Source organism: Sphaerodactylus townsendi, linkage group LG05 (assembly GCF_021028975.2).
Source record: "Sphaerodactylus townsendi isolate TG3544 linkage group LG05, MPM_Stown_v2.3, whole genome shotgun sequence".
Taxonomy (NCBI): domain Eukaryota; kingdom Metazoa; phylum Chordata; class Lepidosauria; order Squamata; family Sphaerodactylidae; genus Sphaerodactylus; species Sphaerodactylus townsendi.
The window spans coordinates 138,846,467-138,868,081 of record NC_059429.1 but is presented as its reverse complement, the minus strand read 5'-3'; the positions used below and the strand labels follow the sequence as shown (position 1 = coordinate 138,868,081).

Genomic DNA, 21,615 nt, shown 5'->3' with positions numbered 1-21,615 from the left:
AACAGGAGTTGTTTAAAACGGCGCCCGATCTAAAGCCAAAAGAAAGGGAGGGAGGGAATAAGCAGAGCCCGCGGTGGAATCCGTGGATCAGGTCCAACCGTGATAAAAAGATGGAAACAGGCAGCCTCAATTTCCGTGGGGGGCCGTAGGGCCACGGCCACCCCCTCCAAAATCTTATGGCAAGAAGCCCTGGCCGCCCCCAGTGGCTTGGCTTTCCCCTCGGTCTGACCTCCAGAACCTCGTTCTCACGGTAGCCAAGCGTGTGAATTGGGGGGGTCCCGTGCCTCTTCCTTGGGGCCATCCTTGTGGGGGGGGGGTGCTCTCCCCCCTGCCCAGCACAAGGCCTGTGATCCTGGCTGCCTCCTGCTCCGCTGGGCTCCCTCCCTGCTGCAGGCAAGAGTGGCACGAGGGGGACCCAGCATCTCCAGCCATCCCGCTTAGGGAGACCAGATCAGAACCTGTCTGTTGAGAATGGAGCTCCTTACAGTAAAGGGTGCCTGTTACTTTTGCAAAGCTAAAGAGGCTCCGTGTGTCACTTGGTCTAATAGCAGCACACAAACCAGATGGTGGTCTGCTGCGACTGTGTGCCCTTGAGCACTCTGCTGCTCCAGGGGGTAAAAATCCCAACAGGTGGGCTTTCCTTGCCCCTGTTAAGTCAAACATTAGCTTTAAAGAGCGGCCAGGCTGCTGGCCTCTGGCGATGCTGAGATCTGAAGCTGCCAGACATTTCCTGGGGAGCACCGAGGGGCCGACATTCACAGATGCCAGATAATTCACCATTGGGGGTGAGGGAATAGGGCGGGACGAAATGCAGGCCTAGCTAGTCTCCAAGGCCTGGCCCCAACTACAATGCTGGGCTGAAACAAACAGGGTGTGCAGATACAGGTGTGTTGGGGCGGGGGAGGAACGGTGCTCAGAGCAAAGCCTTAAAGCAAATTGGGGGGAGGGAGGGAGGGGCCTCCACAGCAGCCCTGAAGCGCAGAATGGCTGCTTGACGGAGCCAGAGCTGAGCTTCTTCCAGAGGCTGCAAATTGGAACCCTGACCCAGCACAAGCTGCCCGTCAGTCCTGCCGTGACCTCAGTGGGACTCAAATCAGTTTTGATTGGACAGGGTGCTCCAGCGCGGGACCTTTCTCCCGATCGAGGCTTCCGTGTAGAAGCAGCCAATGCACTGATTAAAAAGGTGCACAACAGGTACTGTCACAAATCTTACACCCATGCGTACTCCAACTCACTAGGTGAGCATCATTTTAACATTATCTTACTATCACAAATATGCAAAAATGTTTAGTAAGTACACCGTCAGGTATGGCTATAAAACCTCTAGATTAGGTTTTTATTTCGGCAGTCCTTTGTCAAGCCAATAATTGTTGTACAAAATATTCTTTTTCTTACTCCTCTAGGAGCACAACTGTTTTTTCTTACACTAGATAGTTTCCAAACTGAATTTCAAGTTTCATTTGAATGGCTCTTCTTTAAATAGTCCTTCTCTCTGGATATCAGGATCTCACAATAATTGTACAACAATTATTGGCTTGACAAAGGACTGCCGAAATAAAAACCTAATCTAGAGGTTTTATAGCCATACCTGACGGTGTACTTACTAAACATTTTTTGTATATTTGTGATAGTAAGATGTTAAAATGATACCCACCTAGTGAGTTGGAGTACGCATGGGTGTAATATTTGTGACAGTACTGATTAAAAAGGTGGCAGGTAAACGTCTATTCAGGAGTGCCAGGGAGAGAGAGCAAGTTGCCACCTGGCTAGCGAGGAAGAGTCTCTGCAGCTAACTTCTGAGAAGAAGCAGGAGATTACACCTGAGAGCATCAGCCTGAGGACAAAAGGACAGGGGGGTCACTTGCAGCCCCCTCTAGCTGACCACTTGCCTGCCCCTGCTGGGCCTTCTTCTCAGTCCCTGTGTCCACTAGCCATGGCTACATCGAGCAGAAGGGCCCCTCAGAGCCAGCCAGAGGAGCCCGTTCCAGCCTCCTGAAGATGCCAAGGACCCCTTCCTCGCTGGCCCCCTCTGCCTGCCCTGCTCAGCTGCCGCCAGGTGGGTCAGCGGCCGAGAGGCTCCAGATCCTCCTGTGCAGAGCTGCCACCAAGAGCCAGAAGTCTGCTCCCAGCAGCCGCAGCAGACAGACAGACCCGCTTGCGGGGGCTCTTCCCCCCTCCCCCTGCCACATCTGATGTTCTGTGCCAGCGTGCATCAGCCAGCCTGCCAGCGACCTCTGCGCATTCACTGCCTCTGGGCTGACATCTCTGCAATCTCAGCCCCCCCACCCTCCACGTCACCGTGACAATGGGACTAATTATGTACCATTGTTCTGCCCTCCACAGGGACTAAAAGCGCTCGTTGACCCTGGCGCCCCGGCACGCTGGCTGGTCACAGCAGCCTCCTGGTTTTGCAGATGCCTGCCCATGTTCTAAGTCACATAGAGTCCCCCCCCCACCGACTGGTGAGCTCAAAGAAGGGACATGGGCCAGGCAGCTGGGGGTCACTACGTATAGCCAAGCAATAAAGAGGCAGCCAAGGTGACCCCAACCTCTGAGAGCAGCCCCCCTCCAAAAGGGAAAAACTGATGGGACTTTGCTGCAAACTCTGAGGGAGGGGACAGAAGGGGACCCCCAAACTGAGACTCATAAATGGCTCTTCACCCAGAGGGACGGACAGTGCTGTGGTCAAAGGGGGACCATGTCTATGTGCCAAAGTTCTCAAGTTTTCTTCGACTGCCAGGACACCAAACCAGTGGGGCATTTGGGCTTTGGAGCAGCAGTGGCGTAGTGGCTAAGAGCAGGTCCACTCTTATCCGGAGGAACCGGGTTTGATTCCCAGCTCTGCCGCTTGAGCTGTGGAGGCTTATCTGGGGAATTCAGATTAGCCTGTGCACTCCCACACACAGCCAGCTGGGTGACCTTGGGCTAGTCACAGCTTCTCGGAGCTCTCTCAGCCCCACCCACCTCACAGGGTGTTTGTTGTGAGGGGGGAAGGGCAAGGAGATTGTCAGCCCCTTTGAGTCTCCTGCAGGAGAGAAAGGGGGGATATACATCCAAACTCTTCTTCTTTGTATTTGTAAACTTTGTATTTGTAAACATGTAAACTTTGCATTTATTGAGGCACCAATTCTGGAGGAAATCAACGCAAAAATATGTGGAAATGTATGTTAAGGGGTGTCCCGTTTGGTTAAGTGAACCTTCTGGATTGTTGAAGCCACCGGAGACACCTTCTCGACCCTGGGGGCGATTTCCATGGACTTGATTACCGATTTGCCAACTTGCCAGGAAAAAAAAATAAAGGCTGTGATTTGGGTGGTTCTGGATACTTTTTCCGAAAAGGAACGTCTTGTGGCAGCGAAGCCGTCAGTCACCCCCCGCCCAACAACTGGCTAAGTGGCTTCTGACGCACGTTTATAGGATTCATTGAGCACAGGGGGACCCCGGTGAGCGGCGGCCACACGCTCAGCGCCCCCCCCCCCCCCGGATCAAACGGGGGCGCGGCCAGGTCCCAGAAAGCGCGTGCTCAGGAGCCGGTCGCGTGGCGAGAGTGCCACCTGGCGGGCAAAGAGGGCGCCGCCACGCCATACCCCTTCCCTCCCCGCGCCGTTTCAGGGAAATGCGGGGTGGGGGGGAGGGGATCCTCCGAGGCGCTCCTGCCTGGCCCGGAAGGCACCTGGCCGCCTCTCCTCCCGCGGGGCTTTTAGGGGAACTCCAGGCGCAGCTCGCAGGCGGGGTTTCCCCCGGGGGGGGGGAGGGGGCGGTCGCTCCAGGACGGCTGCAGAGCCCGCCAGCTGGGCGGCAGCGGTCGACAGTGGAGGCGCTCTTCCGCAGGCGGCCAGGCGGAGCATGTGCAGAGTGCCGCCCAGCCTTCGCCCTTCGAAGTGTGCGTGGGGGGGGGCGGGTCTGGCGACGGTGGGGTCGAACGGACCCCGTCGAGCAAGACAGGGCGGGGCCACAACGGAGGAGGCCTTTGTGGGGTTTGGCGAGGTGGGCAGAACTGTTTTGCCCGGCGGGATACGAGATGGGCCCAGGAGGGCTGGGATTTCCGCCTGCACCGCAGGGGAACTGACGCCCCAAAACCTCTCCTGCGCTGCCCCAGTGCTGCTGAGGTAGATCCTCCAACCCCCGCAGCAAGCGGGTGCCCCTCCCAGACCAGAGTACATCCAGATGCAAAGAGCATATGCAAGAGAGGCCCAGTGGGGGCGGGGGGCGCAGAGAGAAGAGCTCCAGCACAAACACAGAGTAACTGCAGTGAAGATGCAGCACGAGCAGCCGGATTGGGTCCGCATGTGGTCAAGGAGCAGGTCCCGTTGGTGCCCAGGAGGGGATTTGGAACAAGCAGGCAACAAATACTGCCAGACACACTTTATGTACAAATCTACAGTCCCGTGAGGCCCCACACAGCCGCACACTGAACCACAGGATAGGAGGGCATCCATTCCAGAACCAGCCGTGAGGGGGAGGGGTCAGCTGAGGTGTGTCTTGAGGCACCACCTGGGGCTGGAAGGGGGGCCATGGATGCATCTTGGCTCCGCCTCGGCCAGGCACTGACCACATCTGCTTTATGTATATCCCACCTTTCTCCCAATATGGCTCACAGAGTTCTCTTCTCCTCCATGCTGTCCTCACAACAACCCTGTGAGGAAGGGTATGACTGGCCCAAAGTTGCCCAGCAAACTGCCTTGGCAGAGTGGGGATCTGAACTCGGCCTTCCCAGATCCTACCCAGACACTCTTAACACTTACACCATGCTGGCTCTCACAGCTACCTGTATAGCTGGGCTGGCTTGGCACAAGGAAAGCGGGGGATTCGAACCTGGCTCTCCCAGGCAGGAAGGGCCGGGCCCCACTATGTCCTTAGCAGCAGGGCGCAGTACCCTTCCCAGTATCCTCAGAGGCTCCTTGGATGCGTGGGACTGTCTTTAGCCAAAGAGGAAGGCAGGAAGAGATGGCTCCTCTGGACGGCGGATCCGGGCGTCCCGGGGCAGCCCCGGCCCCTCCTCGGGGGGAAGACCAGGATTTGACCCGTGGGTCTGGGTGAGCGAGGGCCTTTCCTTCCGCCTTGCAGTGCTGCACGTCCCCTTGGTGCGCGAGCCGGAAGCCTCCGGAGGAAGCAGAGGGCACAGGGTGGACCCAGCGGAGGCAGCCAACGCCCCTCAAGCACTCTCCTGTTCGGCCAGGCGGCTGTCCTTGCCGTCTTCATGGGCGGTGAGCAGCGTCTCCTGGACGGGCAAGGCAGGGGGGCAGGCCTCTTCGTCCTCATCCTCAGCGGGCTGCACAAAGGCACGGGAATCAGCGGCCGGTGCATTGGTGGCCCAGCAGGCTGCCGCTTGAGCCTAGGAGAGCTCTTCCTTGGTGGCGGCACTTTGAGCAGACGGCAGGTGAGCCGCAGAGGAATGTCTGGGGCAGCCCTCGGCCTGGTGCCAGTGCTGCCTTCCCCTCCCCCCTCCCCCCACCCATGTGAGCACCAGCTTAGGGGCACGTACCTCATTCTGATGCCCCTTTGGAAGAGCTGCGCGAGGAGGAAAGAGAAAGACAGAGACGGCGTCAGCCCCAGAGCACCACCCTGGGCACAGTCGAGCGAGCCGACAGCACAGAAGTCTCTGGCCCTTTCGCGCGCGGGGGGCGGGGGGGCAGGCCTGTTGCTCCTGACTCTTTCCAGGACCCTGGAGCCCTCGAGGCCGCCGCATCACCCTAGAACGTAGGTGTCAAACTTGCAGCCCTCCAGATGTTATGGACTACAGCTCCCACCATCCCCTGCCAGCTTGATGCTTCCCCAAAACTTGGTCTTAGGTTAAATGCTACTAATTGAGCCCAGCAGCCTAGGCCAGCCTAGATGTGGGGGGGGGGGGGACGGACGGACTCTGTTTGTGTGTGCCCACAGAGAGGGCTCTGAGTGCCACCTCTGGCACCCGTGCCAAAGGTTCGCCACCACTGACCTAGGCTTTCCCCTTGGCTGGGAGAGAAACAGCGACGCCTCCCTTCCTTATCTGTCCGCTCCCACACAGGCTGCAGAAGACGCCCCCCTTTGCCCTGACTAACGGAGGGAGGCGGGCAGCAGCACCCCCTTCCTCTGCCCAGGGGGCCTGGCAAGACCCCCAGAAACTCACCCTTGTGATGACGGCATCGACACCAGAGGAGAAGTCCGATGCCCCCCAACACCAGGATCAGAGCCGCCAGAGCAGCTGGCAGCACGGCTGGCGAGTGGGCCCTCTGGGCCTCTCCTGTGGCGGAGGAAGCAGGGCTCAAATTCTGATGCCCCTCACAAGAGGTAGCGCCCCCCCCCCCACTCCCACCCATTCCTCAGCTGAGCTGCTTTTCTGCAGTCATGCTGGCAATACCCCCCCCCCCACACACACACCCTGGGGGAACGTTGCCAGCATGGCTGCAGAAATGGGCAGTTCCATCATGCGCAGACCGATCCCCCGCCCTCTCAAATCCGGGGGGGGGGAGTTGTATCCTTTGAGTCTCAGGGCAGCACTTGCTCCACACAGCCGTGCCCCCCCCCACTCCAACCCCCTTCCCCAGCGACAGGGCCCAAGAGGGGAGCTCCCTCACCACACGTGACATCCGAGAGGCGTGTCCCACCGTCCTTGTGGATAAGTCCAGAGGCCTCGCAGCTGCAGGGGAAGAGACGGCGCCTTCTGAGGGGGCGGCAGTGGCTGCTGCTCGCCTCAAGGACCCCCTCCTTTCCTGTCCCCCCCCCCCACAAGCTGCTCTGTTTGAAAGGGCAGCCAGGCTCTGCGAGTGTGCGTGAGTGGTGACTATCTTCATGTTGCTCTGCACGGTCTCACCCGCTTTGGCCCCAACCCACCACTAGGTGAGCTGCCTCGGGGCTGGGGCCCACAAAGAAGGGGACTGCCTCCTCCGTAGCCACGGTGACACGTCAGATGCAAGATGCAGAGCAGTTCCCGGCCGGGCGGGGGGGGTGGGGGGCAGCACCAGCCTCATCGGCACCCCTGCTTGCAGAAAGCTGGCCTGATACCTGCTCCACGGCTGGCACGGGGCCACAGCAGATGAGACGTCTGAGAAGAAGCCCACGGGACACTCAGTGCAGACGGTGTCTGTTGCGTCAGTGGCTGGAATGGGGGAGAGAGGGAGCATCACAGGAGAGCAACCCAGCCCCAGCGTGGGCACCACAGCCCCGGGTGGCTTCCTGTGGCCACAGCGCCACTCCTCTGGCTGGGAGCTGCAGCAGCTGCTTGAGAGTTGCCTGGGCGTGGGAAGGCAGCCGTTGCTCCTCCTCATGAGTGGGCTAATTGCTCTGGAACAGGTCAGCCACTCCTGAGCAGGTGCTGCCCAGCACTCTCAGCCCCCTCCCCAACCCCCAGAGGAGGAGGAGGAGAAGAAGAAGGAGGAGGAGTTTGGATTTGTATCCCCCTTTCTCTCCTGCAGGAGACTCAAAGGGGCTGACAATCTCCTTGCCCTTCCCCCCTCACAACAAACACCCTGTGAGGTAGGTGGGGCTGAGAGAGCTCCGAGAAGCTGTGACTAGCCCAAGGTCACCCAGCTGGCGTGTGTGGGAGTGTACAGGCTAATCTGAATTCCCCAGATAAGCCTCCACAGCTCAGGCGGCAGAGCTGGGAATCAAACCCAGTTCCTCCAGATTAGATACCCGAGCTTTTAACCTCCTACGCCACTGCTGCTCACTGGCCAGAGCAGGCCCTGCTTGAGCCCCAGAACCTCTCGGCCCGTCTCCACGCACCTGTCTGCTTGACTCCTTCACCTGGACCGCAGACCGAGTTCTCCCGGCAGCTCTGGCACTCGGTGCTGGAACAGTGGGTTCCATTCTGGCACCGGCACACGGTGTCCTGCGTGGCATTCCCTTGGGTGTGCACATCCAAACCAGCGTCTGAAAGAGGGAAAATGGGGCCGGGGGGGGGGGGGTAGGGGGACCAGCAGGGTCACCTTCAAACTCAGACAGGCCTCCTACCTGCCCCCCCCAACCTTGGGCAAGCCCTCCAAGTGGACGCTTACTCTGGTCACAGTATGTGTGTGGGGTGCAGACCGGCTCCTTGGTCCAGCTGTCCTGGAAGTGCCGAGGCTGACATGGACCGCAGATGGTGTCCGAGCCCTCCCCGGTGGAGCATGGCTCCCTCACTCTCTGGCCTGCAACGGGGAGGGGGACAGAGACATGCAGGGGGGCGCAAAAAGAGCTGGGAGGGGCCAGAACTGGGCAGGAGCACCGGCCGCGTGGAGGGATTCCGCCCACTCTGGCACCAGCGGAGAAGAACGTCGGTGCGGGTGGAACTGTGGGGGGATCCCCCGCCCGGAAGGCCAGAGGTTTTGACCCCAGACAACCAGCCAGAGAGCCCAGCGCCGCCAAGGCAGGGTCCTTTGCCTGGGGGGGGCCAAAAGGCAGGGAAGACGAGGAAGGCAGCTTGCCTGAGCCCCCCCCCCCAACCAGATGGTTTCCTTGGGCCTGTGCTGTGCCCCCCACTCCCAGCCATGGGGCAGCAGAAGCGTGGGGCTGGGCATTCCTCCCCCAAGCCTCCCTCCTCCAGCCCGGGGCCATTCCAAGCACATTCAGAGTTGCCGGGGTGGGGGGGGTGGGGGGGTGGGGCAGGGCTCAAAGGGCGGGGCAGGGGCCAGGTCGGCTACCTGGTGGGCATCTGCTGCAGCACTTCCCATGAGCCGGGTACTGAAACCTGCTGCAATTCTGCTCCGCGTCCAGGGCCAGGCACTGCAAGAGGAGAGTGGGCATGCTCAGTGGGGGAGGGAGCACCCCTATCTGGGGCAGCGGACTCAGCAGGAGCAAAAGAGGGGGCGTCTCAGCCTGGCACCAGACAGAGACAGGGGCCGCTCTCCCTTGTGGGAACGCAACTTCCAGACTTGGGCTCACTCAGGGCAGGTGTTTACTGCCTGCTGGCCACTAAAAGGCAAAACATCGCTGCCTGGCGCTGCGGGGCACTCCCTCAGCCCCCCTCCTCTTCCGACCGCCCCCCCCACGCCTCCCCAAGACAAAACCTCCAAAAAGCAGCTGCAGCCGAGAGGGAGACACCTCGGCCCCTTTCAAGAGGATTTGGGGAAGACAGGAAACGGGGGGCTTCCGCTCCGGAATCCCCGCGGGAGAGACGGGCTGTTCTGCAGACCGACCCAGAGCACAAGAGAATGTCAGAGCGGCTGGTTCATCTCACAGGCAGGCAGTGAAGACAACAGACCCTCCCCAGCTGTGTTCCCCTGCCCCACATTCACCGGTGAGCTCCATTCAGGCAGCACAGTGAAGAAGAAGAAGAAGAAAGAAAGAAGAGGAGGAGGAGGAGTTTGGATGTATATCCCCCCTTTCTCTCCTGCAGGAGACTCAAAGGGGCTGACAATCTCCTTGCCCTTCCCCCCTCACAACAAACACCCTGTGAGGTGGGTGGGGCTGAGAGAGCTCCGGGAGAAGCCGGGTGTGACTAGCCCAAGGTCACCCAGCTGGCGTGTGTGGGAGTGCACAGGCTAATCTGAATTCCCCAGAGAAGCCTCCACAGCTCAGGTGGCAGAGCGGGGAATCAAACCCAGTTCCTCCAGATCAGAGTGCACCTGCTCTTAGCCACTGCTCTTAGCCACTACTGCTCCGTGGCTTAAGAGCCACGGACCCTGTTGCCTCATTCCCTTTCCACGCCATCTGCGTGTGAAGGCATCCCCGGAGGAGCCTCTGCCAAGGAGAAGCCCCCCGACACGTGGTGTGTGGGTTTGGGGGTTTTTTTTTGCATTGCACCAAAAAGTATTCCCTCGGCCGTTTCTCCAGCTTCCTGCTCTTCAGCCTCACAGAAGGATGATGCCCGTGACTATTTGTCCACTTTGTCCCTTGTCTGTCTGAAGGCGAATCACACGGTATGCAAAATGCAGCCTGACACCGTCAGGCGCATCTAATAAGCAACGCGGCTGGAATTCAGAAACAAGAACCAATGCAAAAGCACCACGTCAAACAAGGATGAAAGGAAAACAGTCCAGGGCAATCAATCCCTGAACAAGTCACAGACCACACAGAGTGGCAGCAGCCACACTCCTCTTCCCCTGAGAAAAGCCCCTCCCCCAACCTTTCTGTCACACTAGGGCCCCTGTGTGTTCCTGCGGGGCAGGGGGTCGGACTGGATGGCCCTCGTGGTCTCTTCCAACTCCATGAGTCTGTCCCAAAGGCTCACCCAGCCGCCCCCCCCCCCCATCCAATGATTCCATTTAAAAACTTTTTCTGTATTATGACTGTGCAGGAGGTACTCTTCACCGTCCAAATCATCCGGGATCCGGCCAGGGTGCTTAAAGAATTAAGAGAGATCCGTTCCAAGCCCCCATCCACGATTCCATTTAAAAACTTTTTTTGTATTATGACTGTGCAGGAGGTACTCTTCACCCCCCCCCCCCCCGTCCAAATCATCAGGATCCGGCCAGGGTGGCAAAGACAGAAGGATCCGTTCCAAGCCCCCCCCCCCCCCCCCCCCCCCCGCTTGGTCTTTTCCCGCACTCCTTCGCGGGCCTCGGCTGGAAAAAGGCTCCAGTCCTTTCTCCAGCCCCCCTGGATGGCCCACTGAAGCTCCCCCACGGGCAGGGCGGCCCCAGGCCCTCTAAGGCCACCGGGCTGTCGGGAGGCGGCCTCTGCTTCCGGGGGGGCGGCCCACGAATGGCCGCAGAACGAGCGGAAGGAAAAACGAAAGGAAAACGAAAGGAGCCTCCCGCCCCCCGCAGGCGCTGCCAGGCGAGCTCACGCCGGGTTGCGCCCTAGCCATTTCGCGGGGTCCTCTCTGGCCACCCCGAGCCCTCGCCCGTCCGCCGGGCGGTTCCGCACCCGCCGCTGCTCAGCCGCCGCCTCCTCCCCCCCGCCACCCCCGCGCAGCTCGCCTCCCACCATCACGCCGGGCGGGGCCATCCTCGTCCGACGGCGTCCCGAGGGACCTGCAGAGCCTCCGGCGGCGCTCCGCAGCCTGGGCCGTCGGGCCGAGGGCGGGCGGGACTGAGGCAGCCCCGCCGTGCGTCGCCACCGAGCCACAGCCTCCCCGCCCCCCCCCCCCGCCACGGAAGAGCCAGGAGCCGTCGGACCTCCGCGCGCCCCACCCCCTCCCCGCCCCAGGAAACCAGAGAGGGAGGGGGCGGGCGGGGAGCGAGGCCCGGGAAGCGCCCCTCACTCACCGCCAGGGCCAGGAGGGCGCCGGCCGCCCAAGCCTCTCGCCGCCCCACCGTCATGCTGCCGCTTTCGCCTCCGTCCCCCCGACGGCTTCTTTTCTCCGGCCGGGCGCGCCCCCTCGGGCCCTGCAGCCAATCTGGCCGCTCCCCGCCCCCGCTGGCGCCTCGCCCGGCCAAGGGGAAGACCCGACGCAGCAGCAGCAGCAGCAGCAGCAGCAGCCGCCCCGGGCCGCGCCCCCACGCCCCACCCCCCGTGGGTGGGTCCCCAGGCCTCGAGCGGGAGCCGCTGGAGGGGCCGACGGCAAACCCCTCCCCCCCGCCGCCTATGTCCCCCGGCAGTGGAAGCCGCGGTCCGGCGACGCGTAGCGTCAAGGTGGCTCTGCTTGGGGGGCTCTGCTGCCCACCCACCCGCTTCACAGGCTGCCCCCCCTCGCCGCCGCCCAGTGCCAGGGGGGCTCCCAGGAATCGCTGCCTCCTCAACCTCTCCGGGGTCTCCTCTCAGCTGCCTTTGGGGGTTCCGCGTCCTGCTCCCCTTCGCCTGCCCCGCCTCCCTCTCCTGCCCTCAGGATCCCAGCCAGGTTTCTGTGGGAGCTTCAGTAGCCAGAACTGCGCCCAGGATGCCTGCCAACAGAGGCTGCCCCCCCCCGCCCCGCCCCCGAGGCACTACCCTGTGGGCCCGTTCATTCTCAGCCCCTTTCACGATCACACCTAGCCTGGTGCACACGCGCGGAGTGAACGCTTTCCTCGGGTGGGCTGCTGTAACGCCCGGCTCTCTTCCGACCTTGATCCCAGCCCTATCAGAGCCCCTCTCTGGTGACGGCCGCAGCCACCCCAGAGAAGGCCTCGCCTCTAGCTGCTGCACGCCATGAACACACCTGCTGATGGCTAGATTTGAATCCAGGGGCACCTTAGAGACCAACATGATTCCCAGGGCGTCTGTTTTCGAGGGGCTGAGCTCTCTTCACCCTAGATCCGGCCTTACTGTTTTCTAAGGTGCTTCTGGGCGTGACTCCAGCTGCTCCAGTGCTCACCTATCTGGCCGCCCTCTGAGTCTGGTGCTGGTGGCCTCCGTGGGCCAGTTAGTCCGCCTGGGCATTTTAATAAAGATACTGCAACAGAATGGCTCAGGAAGATGCTCTTACAAAAGGGACAGAACTGGGAACTCTTCTACCACCCACCGGGCACCGCAGGGACCATCTACGCACCACATTGTTTTTAGGCGTAAGTGATACTGTTTTCTGTGCTGTTTCACTGAAAATATGGTGTCTGACATCTGTGCTTTGTTTCAGACGGCTGTAGGCCTGACCCCATCCCGTGGTTTATTAGACACCTCCTCCTCGCACTATTGGTTGTGTTGACTTACACCAGGGGCCCCCAACCTCTTTGAGCCGATGGGCATCTCTGTAATTCCAACACTGCATGGTGGGTGTGGCCACAAAATGGCTGCCACAGAAGAGCGGCTGCCGGAGGTGGAGCCAGCCCCAAAATGGTGGCCGTAGTGAAGATCCTTGCCCTGGGGGGGAGGGGGGTCTCAGCTCATCTCCAGACAAGGGAGGTCAGTTCCCTTGGGGGGAAATGGCTGCTTTGGGGGGTGCCCCACTGAGGCCCCCGTCCTCCTGAGCCTCCATCTTCAAATCTCCTGGATCCGGCAACTCTGCCCCCTCGTGTGTGTGCATGTCCGTCCACGTGCCACATTTGGAACACGTGTCTCCCCAGGGTCCCATCAGCCCAAGCGCTGACCCGCTCCCCAGAAAGAAACCCCCTCCTCCCCTGCTGAAGAGACAGGCCAAAGATTCCCGCAGGAGACACCTGCCCTCACCTGAACAGCCCCGGCCCGCCTCATCTTGCCAGGTCTCCAAAAGCTAAGCAGGGTTGGGTTGCCTGGTCAGCACTTGGGTGGGAGCCCAGGGAGGAAGTCCCGGCTCTCTTGGCAGAAGCAGCCTCTGGCAAACCACCTCTGAGCGTCTTTTGCTCTAAGACAGCTGCAGCTCTGTGGCCCTCCCCACCCCCAGGACTTCAGCAAGATGCCCTGGGTCACGTGGATCCCTCAGGATGGGCTGTGTCCCAAGCTGCAAGGGGGGCATAGAAACCTAGAAACATCGAGTGGCAAGGGACCTCACACTGCACACTGCAAGCAATTCAGCCCCCCCCCCCCCGCCAAACTCCCCCACTTCCCCCTGTTCTTGCTGGTTTACTGCACAGAGAAACGGGCTAGCACATTGATTAAAAAGGGTGAAAGGCAAATGTTTATTAGGGAGTACATTTAGGATAGAAAAAGGGGGGGGGGGAGAGAGAGCTACCTGGCTAGCTAGGAAGAGTCTCCGCAACTAACTTCTGTGAAGAAACAGGATATTAGACCCGAGAGCATCAGTCTAATGCAGACCAGAGGTGACCCAAAAGGACAGAAGGGCCACTTCCCTTACAGCCCTCCCCTGCTGACCCCCCCTGCTGGACCTTTGTCTCAGTTCCTTTGCACATTAGACATGGCTACATCCAACAGTTCTACACCCAGAGGAAGGCAACCCCCCCTCCCCTTCCAGGCTCCCTGGTCAATCAGGCCTGCAGGAAGATTCCTTCCTGACCTCAAGGTCCCCTGGGCAGGTAAGAAAAGGGCTCTGTCCCTTCCGGCCCCCCTTCACACCGTCCCCAACAGTTCACAGAACCAGCCTTGCAGCCAGGTGACCATTTAGCCTGCACTTAAAACCCCCCAAAGAGGGAGGGCTCATTTCCTCCGGAGGAAGCAAGAAGCAACCGCTCCAGAAGTCAGGAAGGTCTTCCTAACATTCAGCCCCAAACTATTCTGCTGGGATTTTGCTTTGGAGGTTTGGGGGGTGTGTGTGTGTGTGTGTGTGTGTGTGCTGCTCTTGCTGCTGAACATAGACTTTGTGCAGTTGGTGAGCCCACCTCTGTGGGGGGGGGGGACTCCCCCCAAGCTGCATCAGAAGATTTTCTGCCACACAAGACACCAAAAGGGGAAGTGGGGACAGGAGGGGCTTGGCCACCTGGGCGAGGAGGGACTTCCCAGCATCCCTCTGGTGACCGTAAGCAGTGCGCTGCCTGTGAAGGGCGGCCTGGAGAGACCCAGGCCAGCTTCCTTCCTGCCCTGGCATGAGGCAGAGGAGCCGCCTTCTCTGGATCTCTTTCCTCCTGCGCCATTAACTTCCTTCTGGAGCGGGAGCCGTGGCTGAAGCACCCCACCTAACACAGGCTCCCCCTGCAGCTGCCAGCTGGCCGGCCGGGGGAGCACAGCTGCTTTGGGCGGGGCAGGAGTGGGGGGCTGCTTTCCCTCTTCGGCTGTGCCAGTCTGTGCTCCTGCAGAGACAAGACTGGCACACCCAGAGGCTGGTTTTTGGGTGGTGGGTTGTTTTGTGTTTTTCTTAATCCCAGCTTTCTCTGAAGCGGATTCCCACTGCATGGAGGAGGCCCAAAGGGCTCCGGCGCTCCCACTGCCTGCCAGAATGTGTCAGCCAGAAAACCCCGGGGGGGGGGGGAGTTTTTCTCCAGCAAACTGGGCTGCGGTGTAAGGGGACAGTGCGGAAAGGACAGGGCACGAGGGATCCCGACACTTGTTGGCCGCATCACCCTGCACTGTCTGGATTGTCTCCAGCATCTGCTGTCACCCGTGAACCTGTTTCCTTTCTTTGCATCAGCTTCTAATGTTGTAACATGACCTTTTGAGCACCAGCGAGTGGACTTCTTCTTCTTCTTCTTCTTCTTCTTCTTCTTCTTCTTCTTCTTCTTCTTCTTCTTCTTCTTCTTCTTCTTCTTCTTCTTCTTCTTCTTCTTCCACTACCCAATTGGGGAGCTGCCTCGAGAGGCTCCTCCCAGAGTTTAGGGGTGCAGATCACACCCCTAAACAGTTCAACAGAAAGGGGACTCCCCTCTCCCGCGCACAGGTGTGTTCAGTGCCGCCACGTGGTCAGGCCTCTCAAGAGCAGCCTTTCCCTACCAGACCATCAGGAAGAGTTTTTCCAATGCAACTCACCCCCCCCCCCCCCCACACACACACCCTGTGCCTCTTGGGAGCCGCTTCAGGGACCGCCGCCCGTGCAGGTTGAGGGCGGGTGCAGCTAGCTTCCGAGGGCGGCCCTGTTGGTCGGCAGTAGACCGGCTGGAGGCGAGGCGAGGAGCAGGTGCCGGGGAGCCGTCTGCAGCCGAAGCCCCTGCTTTGCCAAGACCCGACCCCCCTCTTCGGGAGGGGATGGAAGGGCTCCTGGGGAAGTCCCGGGTTTTTTGGGGGGTGGGGGTGGGCTTGCGACAGGTCCTCCCCCCCCATCTGCCGCTGTCGGCTGTGCGCTGCTAGCTCGACCCCGGGGAGGTGTGTATGTGTGTGTGTTGTGGGGGGGGGGGGGGACAGCCGCGCTCCGCCCGACGGGACGGGAACGTGGCGGGGCCGGCCTGCCCGGCAGAGGAAGTGAAAGCCGGCCTTCGCCCCCCGCCCACGCCCGGCCTTCCCCGCGGGAGGGGGACGCCACAGCCTCGGGGGAGCCGCGCGGGGCTTTCCGGGGGCGCTCCCGTAACGCGCCGGCCGGGAATCTCCAGCCGGGCAGGAGCCCCCCTCCCCACCCACCGCAGCAGCAGCTTCGGCCCCGATCCCCCCTCGAGTGGCCCCGCGCCTGGCCTGGGAGCGCGACGATCCCCGGGCGCCACCTCGACGGCGGGTGCGCGCAAAGGCTTCCACGCCAGTGCTGCTGCTCCGCCGCGGACATCTGGGCTGGCGGGTGGCCAGAGGTGGGCCCAGTCCAGCTGAGAAACCAGCCGCCCTACACACCTGGGCTTCCGTCTCACCTGGTTCAGCACACCTCCTCCCTCCCTCCCTTCCTTGGGCGGGGGAGTTGGGGTGGCTTGCAGCTTTCTCCTCTCTTCCATTTTCTCCCCAGGTAAAAACACATTTTCCCCTGGGGTTTGTTATGCCTTCCTTTTAAAAGACTGGCCATTGTGCAGAAGTCTGCAGTTAGCAAAACCCTCCAAAAGAGCAAATTAATCTAAGGGCTGGGTGACAGCTATGGCCCTTGACTTATTACCTGAGCGAGGTTATTAATTATAAGGGTGTCCTAAAATGGAAGCGACTACACAACACTTCACACACACGCACACACACACTATGGCATGCTGTGATCATATTCAGAGTCTTTTCTTGATTCACTTAGTGCATCTACAGCTCACTCTATATGCAGAACAAATCATAGCAAAAGCTGGATTAGATTTAGGCGAAGATGGAATGAAAATTGGCGGAAGGCACATTAACAGTTTGAGACAAGCAGGTGACCCCACATTACTGGCAGGAGGCAGCAAAGGCTTGGAACGACTGCTGATGACGGTCAAAACAGAAAGCGCCAAAGCAGAATTACAGCCGACCACGAAGAAGGTGAAAGTCATGGCTGCTGGGGAATCACACACTTTATGAGAATGAAGATGAAGAAATTGAAACTGGAAGATTTTTATTTTTATTATTATTATTATTATTATTATTATTATTATTATTATTATTATTATTATATTGATACAAAAACAGTTATACACAGAAAACAAGATCAATATGCTGGATTTTGTATTACATCACACGTCGGACACTTCCCAAGCATCTAGGACAGTGTGATGTTGTTGTTGTTGTTATTATTATTATTATTGTAGATTTCACAGCTGCCAGATCTTTAGCTGGTTGTGGGCTGGCCTGGTTGAGCCTCACCCAAGAGGCCTGGGGAGTTGTAATGTGCTTCGGCGTGTAGTATTAGATGCGGATCCCAGCAGGGGCTGCCTTCTGAATTTGACAGATGTTAATTTTGTCAATTTGAAGATGTTTCAGAATTCTGCCCTAGTGTTTTAAGGATGGCGCCCAGCATGCAATTACCACTGGGATGACCTCAGCTGGTTTGTGCCATAGACGCTGAAGCTTGATTTTCAAATCGAGGCATCTAGTGACCTTCTCGTATACTTTTTCAATGACCTTACTGTCACGGGGGACTGCTATGTAGATGATGGTCACTGCTTGTCCCACCAATCGGCGGTGATGTCTGGTGTATTGCGTTTCAACACTTTGTCCGTCTGGATTCGAAAGTCCCACAGGATCTTGACCTTCTCATTTTCCATTACTTTCCCTGGACAATGTTCCCACCAGTTCTTAGCTGTTCTTACGTTGTAATTCTTGCATAAATTCCAGTGGATCATCTTGGCCACTGAGTTGTGTCTCTGTTTGTACTCAGTCTGGGCAATCTTTGTGCAGCAGCTGAGGACATGTTCTACAGTTTCATCAGCTTCTTTGCACAATCTGCATTTTGCATCATCTGAGGATTTTTCGATTTTGGCCTTGATCGAATTTGTTCTGATGGCTATTATTATTATTATTATTTGACTCCATCAACAACCGAAAGGGAGACTGCAACCAAGAAATCAGGAGGAGACTGAATGCCCCATCCAAGAATTGGGCTCCTGGCCCCACATCAGCAAAATTGCCTCTCTGCCAGGGTACGTGCCCCAGGGAGAGCATATCCGCTGGCGCAACCAATGCACCGCTCCCATGGGCAGATCCCCCCTCCCATCTGGATGACATTCTAAGACTGGGAAGGGAGACCGTGAAGAGCTGGAAGAGATTCTTGAGGATATTTTGCTGGCAACCAAGATCAAATTAACACGAGCCACAGGATTCCCCATTACTGTGTACAAAGCAGAAGTAGGAAGCTGGAGGACCTTGTCAGGATCACTCTGTGGGGAAGATGGCAAAAGACTAACAAGGCATGGAGGAAAGGCCAAACGACTCGGCACCTTCTTTGCCTTCTCTTCTCCCAACAGGAAAACTGTGCTCACCCTGTGGAAAATGGAGCAGAGGATGCAGTAGAGGAACTCCAGCTCCGAATAGATGTAATACTGGGATCTCTGGCTACTCTAAATGAATTCAGGTTTCCAGGGCCTGATGAACTACATACCAGGGTATTAAAAGAACTAGCAGAAATAATCTCAGAACCACTGGCTCTGAGAACTCCTGGAGAACAGAAGTCCCAGCGGACTGGAGGAGGGTTAATGTTCTCCCCATCTTCAAAGGGGGGGGGGAGGTCCCAAATAATTACTGCCCAGTCAGCCTGATATCCAGAGCCCAGATTCTTCTTTTAAATCCACCTTAAAGGGAGAATCTGGGGTCCCCAGTTAAAACAACATTGAAAGCGATGCTGTTTTGAGGTGGATTCTCCCCCACCCTGAAACAGCATCACTTTCAATGTTTAAACTGGGGACCTCACATTCTCCCTTTAAGTCTATGCCGAAGCGGGTGGATTTAAAAGGAGAATCTGGGGAAATTTGGAGAGTGCCTGCTGTCAGGACCCTCAAAGGTGTAGCCCCCATCTCCTATTAGCTCCCATTGGAAACAATGGGGGATGGGGCACCCCTTTTGGGCTCCATAACTTTGGACCCCCTGAACTTTGGACCCCCTCACCAAACCTGGGAGGTATCATCAGGAAGGTCCCCTGAAAGATACCTGAAATTTTGGTACTGCTAGCCTAAAAACCGCGGCCCTTGCATGCCAAAAACTAAAAACCCTAAAAATACAAAAAACACACAAACAAACCTGAAATTTTTGCGCCCCCCCCCACAGGGGGGCGCCCGGGGATATAGGGTACCCCATGTCCCCTAGGCAAATATGCCACTGCTGACATCAGTACCAGGAACGATTCTAGAGCAGATCATTAAACAGACAGTCAGTAAGCACTTCGAAGGGAATGCCATGATCATTAAAAATCAACATGGGTTTCTCAAAAACAAGTCATTCCAGACTAATTTTATATCTTTTTTGATAGAGTGACAAGATTGGTAGGTGACAGGAATGCTGTGGATACAGCATACCTTGATTTCAGTAAGGCCTCCGACAAGATTCCCCATGATATTCTTGAAAGCAAGCTAGTAAAATGTGGGTAGACAAAGCTACTGTGAGCTGGATTTATAATTGGTTGAACATCAGTGGCTCATCTTCATCCTGGAGAGAAGTGATTAGTGGGGTGCCACAGGGTTCTGTCCTGGGCCCAGTGCTAGTCAATAATTTTATCAATGACTTGCATGATGGAACAGAGGCATGGTAGTCAAATGTGCAGATGACACCAAATTAAGAGGGATAGCTAATACCCCAGAGGACAGGGTCAGAATTCAAAAGCACCTGGGCAAATTAGAGAGCTGGGCCAAAACAAACAACATGAATTTCAACAGAGATAAATGTAAAATACTACACTTAGGCAGAAAAAAAATGAAATCGGCAGATATAGGACAGGTGACACCTGGCTTGACAAAAGTGTATGTGAAAGGGATCTGGGAGACTTGGTAGACCACAAACTGCGGTAGCCAAGAAAGCCAATGCAATTCTGGGCCTCATCAACAGAAGTATAGTGTGAAGACTGAGGGACGTACCACTCTATCCTGGTATAGGTCAAACCTCACCTGGAATACTGTGTTTAGTTCTAGGCACTGCACTTCCAGAAGGATATTGACAAGCTGGAATGAGTCCAGAGGAGGGCAACCAAAATGGAAAAAGGTCTGGATTCCATGGCCTACAAGGAGAGACTTGGGGAGCTGGAGATGTTTAGTCTGGAAAGAGAAGTGACGTGACAGCCATGTTTAGATATTTGAAGGGAGGTCATGTTGGTGAGGGAGCAGGCTTGTTTTCTGCTGCTCCAGAGACTGGGACCAGGAGTCATGGGTTCAAGGGGAAGGAAAAGAGATTCCTCCTAAACATTAGGAAAAACTTCCTGACAGTCAGGGCTATTTGACAGTGGAATGCATGACCTGGGAGTGTGGTGGAGTCTCCTTCTTTGGAGGTCTTTAAAGAGAGGCTGGATGAACATATGTCAGGAGTGATAGCGGAGCCAGAAGTGATTTTATTCCACTTCTGGACTTGTTTTGAATAAAGACGAAACAATGTCTTATTTCTGTATTAGATAGGTAGGAACCAACTGTATTAGATAGAATATAGGATTTATAGTTATCTTTTGTATCCTCTGTATTTGCGTCTGCATGGAACCTCCTTGGCTCAAGGCAGGAATCCACCCCTGCTCCACCTGGGCCTGTCCCTTTCACTTGTAAAACTCTTGATGGACGCTGACAAAGGGGACCCCGGAAGAAGCGCATACAAAGCCCTACTGCCTAATCTACGCCATGCCCAGGCAGATAAAGGGGCCATCGTCATCAAGTTTAGATTTCCCGACCCCCCAGGCACCCAAAGGGACTCTTTGATGTTCTTCCCACCAGTGCCTATGTCATCGCCTCATCCTACCCCAGCCGCGAAATCCAAGAAGGGGCTGCCCATCGAATTCTGATTGGTTCCCATGTATTGCAAATGTATGATTGGTTACTGTGTATTTTGTTAATGAATGGTGGTGGGCTGTCCTGGACTCCCCCGGACTCCCGGAGGGAGAAAGGGTTTCTTAAGACATTGTAAAGCTGCTAGGCAGTTGCCGTGGTGCGGAGGTGCTGACATGTAGGTCAGCATCTCAATAAAACCTTCTTTTATTCACTATACTCGCTGTGTCAGGTCCCGTTTGTGTTCCCCTGCGCTGCCGAGAGCTGGGTGGTCTGGAGCTATTAAAAGTTACCAGGCAGCGCGGTAACAGGAGTGCTTTGATTGTGTGTTCCTGCACGGCAGGGGGTTGGACTTGACGGGTCTTGTGATCTCTTCCAGCTTCTATGATTCTATAATTCTATGTATGGGTGTGAATGCTGGACAGTGAAGAAAGGTGATAGCAAGAAACTTGAGACGTGGTGTTGGAGGAGAGTTTTTCAGATACTGTGGACAGCAAAAAAAGACAAATAAGTGGGTTCCAGATCAAATCAAGCCTGAAATCTCCCTAGAAGCTAAAATGACTCAACCGACGCAATTATCGTTTGGTCCCATTAATGAGAAGACAAGAATCATTGGGAAAGACAATCCTGCCAGGAAAGGTTGAAGCCAGGAGGAAAACCGGAAGGCCCCATACGAAATGGATTGACTCCAGTGGCCCTCGGTTTGTACGGCCTGAGCAAGGATGTTAAGGAGAGGGCGTTTGGAGGAGGCTGAGTCACGGGGTCACCATTCATTAGAAGCAACTGGGTGCTCCTTCCCCCGCAGACTCATCTATCTTGCTCTCTTCCTTGAGATGCTGTAGGGCCTGAGGCAGACAGGGGAAGCGGCGGAGAATGAGTGCTTTACAGGGCAATCCTAAACCCACTGTTCCCGAGTCTCAGGCCCACTGGGCAGACTTCAGTCGTTCAGCCTGGGACTGCTCTTCTAATTACTAACAGGGGAAGGCCTGGAGATACAGTTGCCCACATCTTGCTCCCTAGAAGTCATCCTCTCAGACCACACAGGTAGCTGTGTGGATAGTGCGTAGTGAGGCAAAAGCCTTCAGGAAAAGCTGTCCGGGTTGTTTTGTTGCTCGTTTTTTAAGAGGCAACCTTGCAGGGAGGTGTTTCAGACATGGGTCTTATTTAGGTTTTATTGTTCACGATCTTGGGCTAAAAACAGCGGGAAGTGCGGGGGGAAATGGCACCCGGGGCATGA

General features: G+C 57.1%; 1 protein-coding gene across 2 annotated transcripts; it reads right to left on the bottom strand.

The window, feature by feature from the left end:
• Window positions 1-3,088: 3,088 nt before the first annotated feature.
• Window positions 3,089-11,261, bottom strand: CD40 (CD40 molecule). Of its 2 annotated transcripts, none has more exons than XM_048495871.1 (9): window positions 11,109-11,261; window positions 8,601-8,682; window positions 7,977-8,108; window positions 7,705-7,851; window positions 6,985-7,078; window positions 6,558-6,619; window positions 6,110-6,223; window positions 5,486-5,511; window positions 3,089-5,272 (listed from the first exon to the last, which is right to left on the bottom strand). In XM_048495871.1, exons 1-9 carry the CDS (start codon window positions 11,160-11,162, stop codon window positions 5,156-5,158), a joined length of 828 nt encoding a protein of 275 aa, XP_048351828.1. In that variant the 5' UTR covers window positions 11,163-11,261; the 3' UTR covers window positions 3,089-5,155. The 2 variants fall into 2 exon arrangements, with proteins under 2 accessions (XP_048351828.1, XP_048351829.1); XM_048495872.1 differs by lacking the exon at window positions 11,109-11,261 and adding an exon at window positions 10,828-10,974.
• Window positions 11,262-21,615: the final 10,354 nt, after the last annotated feature.

Bases quoted from the DNA above. Each gene is read 5' to 3' on its own strand.
- CD40 (XM_048495871.1), bottom strand. From the start codon at position 11,162: ATGACGGTGGGGCGGCGAGAGGCTTGGGCGGCCGGCGCCCTCCTGGCC. The intron at 7,852-7,976 runs GTAAGCGTCCAC...TCCCTCTTTCAG, and splicing joins ACACACATACTGTGACCAGA to ACGCTGGTTTGGATGTGCAC. The intron at 6,224-6,557 runs GTGAGGGAGCTC...CCTCCGCCACAG, and splicing joins CCTCTCGGATGTCACGTGTG to GAGAGGCCCAGAGGGCCCAC.